The 1,818-nt window shown below is 33.7% G+C and overlaps 1 protein-coding gene across 1 annotated transcript; it reads right to left on the bottom strand.

Annotated features, from left to right (window-relative positions):
* Window positions 1-173: 173 nt before the first annotated feature.
* GPR35 (G protein-coupled receptor 35) lies at window positions 174-1,154 on the bottom strand. Its single transcript, XM_026701147.2, has one exon. The coding sequence runs from the start codon at window positions 1,152-1,154 to the stop codon at window positions 225-227; it is 930 nt and encodes a 309-aa protein (XP_026556932.1). The 3' UTR covers window positions 174-224.
* Window positions 1,155-1,818: the final 664 nt, after the last annotated feature.

Genomic DNA, 1,818 nt, shown 5'->3' with positions numbered 1-1,818 from the left:
TGAAACAGCAACATTTCAAGGAAGGAATCTGTATTTCAAATTGATTTCCTGAAAATTATAATGTATATTGCTATATAGATAGGAACATGTTGTTTTCACATGAATACTTTAATGGAGAAGGCTTTATCAAGACTATGAAGATAATTCCAATCAAAATGTTTAGGAGGAGGATGATTCCAGATGCGTCTGAAGGTATCAGAATTGTTCATGGAGGCATGCCCTTCCTAAATAATTTCAGTACCTTGATTTTTAGATGCTTGACTCTGTGTCTTTAGTACTATAGAAGCCTCCTGAAATTCCTGGCTTACAAAATAATAGCAAAATACATCCAAGCAGCAATTAGCGTTAGCAAGAATAGCAGCAACATTTAGAAATAGAATTTCTTTAAATGTAGAACAACTAGCATTTTTGGAATCTATGAAACTAATGAAATATAGAACATGAAGTGGTGAAAAGCAGATGATGAATGTGGTCATATTTGCTAGAATAATGTTGATTGATTTCTGAATGAGATTTTTTTCATGAAGATGACTCTTTTTCTTTCTTGTTAGTTTTTTAATTATTTGAATAGAACAGAAACTCAAGATAATTAAAGGAATAACAAACCCCCATATTACTGCAGCAAAAGAAGGCACTGATGCTATTCTGTAAATTGTTCGTAAGCACATTCCTTTGTACTCATCTTTATCCACATATATAGATACAAGTACAATACTTATAATTATGATCCAGAAAAGTCCACAGACAAGCACTGACTTTAAAGGAGACCTGATATTCTTTGCTTGGAGAGGATACGTTATGGCGATGTATCTATCAAGTGCTATGATGGTAATAAGGAAGATGCTCATGTATCGGTTGATAAAGTACATACCCTGCCAAACCATGCACAATATGTTCAGGTATATATGTATATATATATCATGTATTTTTAACATGTTATAAACCATATTGAAAGGCAAAGTGAAAAGAAATAGACAGTCTGTTATGGCTAAATTGGTCATATATACTCTCGTTTCAGTCCATTTGATTAGTTTGCAACAGAATATCCTTAAGGCAAACACATTTAGGATAACTCCAAAAAAGAACATTGGTGCATAAATGATTGCTTGACCAAGAAGAATGTTTTTAACAGAATGAATGCTGCTGCAGTTCATTTTTGGGGAATCATTATGGTACAGTAATACTGTAAAAGAAATATTCAAAATGGTTATGTTTGTAATATTTGTATTATTTATAATTAATATATTTATAATAATTCATATTAAGCATTATATTTTATACTTATGTACAAAGTACAGTAATTCCCATAGAGCAGATGGGACCTACCCTAATTGACAAAATAGGAAAGGAATTACTTAAGGCCTCCACCAAACTACCGTAGTGTTTACTCCAATTGGCACCCAAATATTCTTAAACAATTATGGGTACACCTGAACAACTCCCCCTCCTTATCCCTCTCCCTCTCTCTCTTTTCTGGATGTCTTTATAATAAGCAGGGATGGGATTCAAACTTCTTAACAACGGGTTCTGTGGGCGTGGGCTAATTTGTGGGTGTGGCCTGGTGCTCACTTGACTGGGTGGGCATGGCTTGTATGTAAATATTGTAAATATTTATGTAAATATTGAATTTTTTATTTTTAAAAAAGCAACTTTTACCCAAAACCAGCAGGCAGGCAGATTGAGTTGTTCCCAGAATCACAGATTCACTCACAGATCTACCATTCTTCAATCTGCTACCTGAGTCTGCACTGAGAAATAGAAGCTTCAGTCCTAAGAAAGGTTCAGCTCTGCTTTTAGATTAGTTAGAAAACAAGAAAT

Source organism: Pseudonaja textilis, chromosome 4 (assembly GCF_049901715.1).
Source record: "Pseudonaja textilis isolate UNSWEBS1 chromosome 4, rPseTex1.2, whole genome shotgun sequence".
Classification (NCBI taxonomy): Eukaryota; Metazoa; Chordata; class Lepidosauria; order Squamata; family Elapidae; genus Pseudonaja; species Pseudonaja textilis.
Note: the sequence above shows the minus strand (reverse complement) of the source record. Positions and strands in the feature narration are given on the sequence as shown.

Bases quoted from the DNA above. Each gene is read 5' to 3' on its own strand.
- GPR35 (XM_026701147.2), bottom strand. From the start codon at position 1,154: ATGAACTGCAGCAGCATTCATTCTGTTAAAAACATTCTTCTTGGTCAA.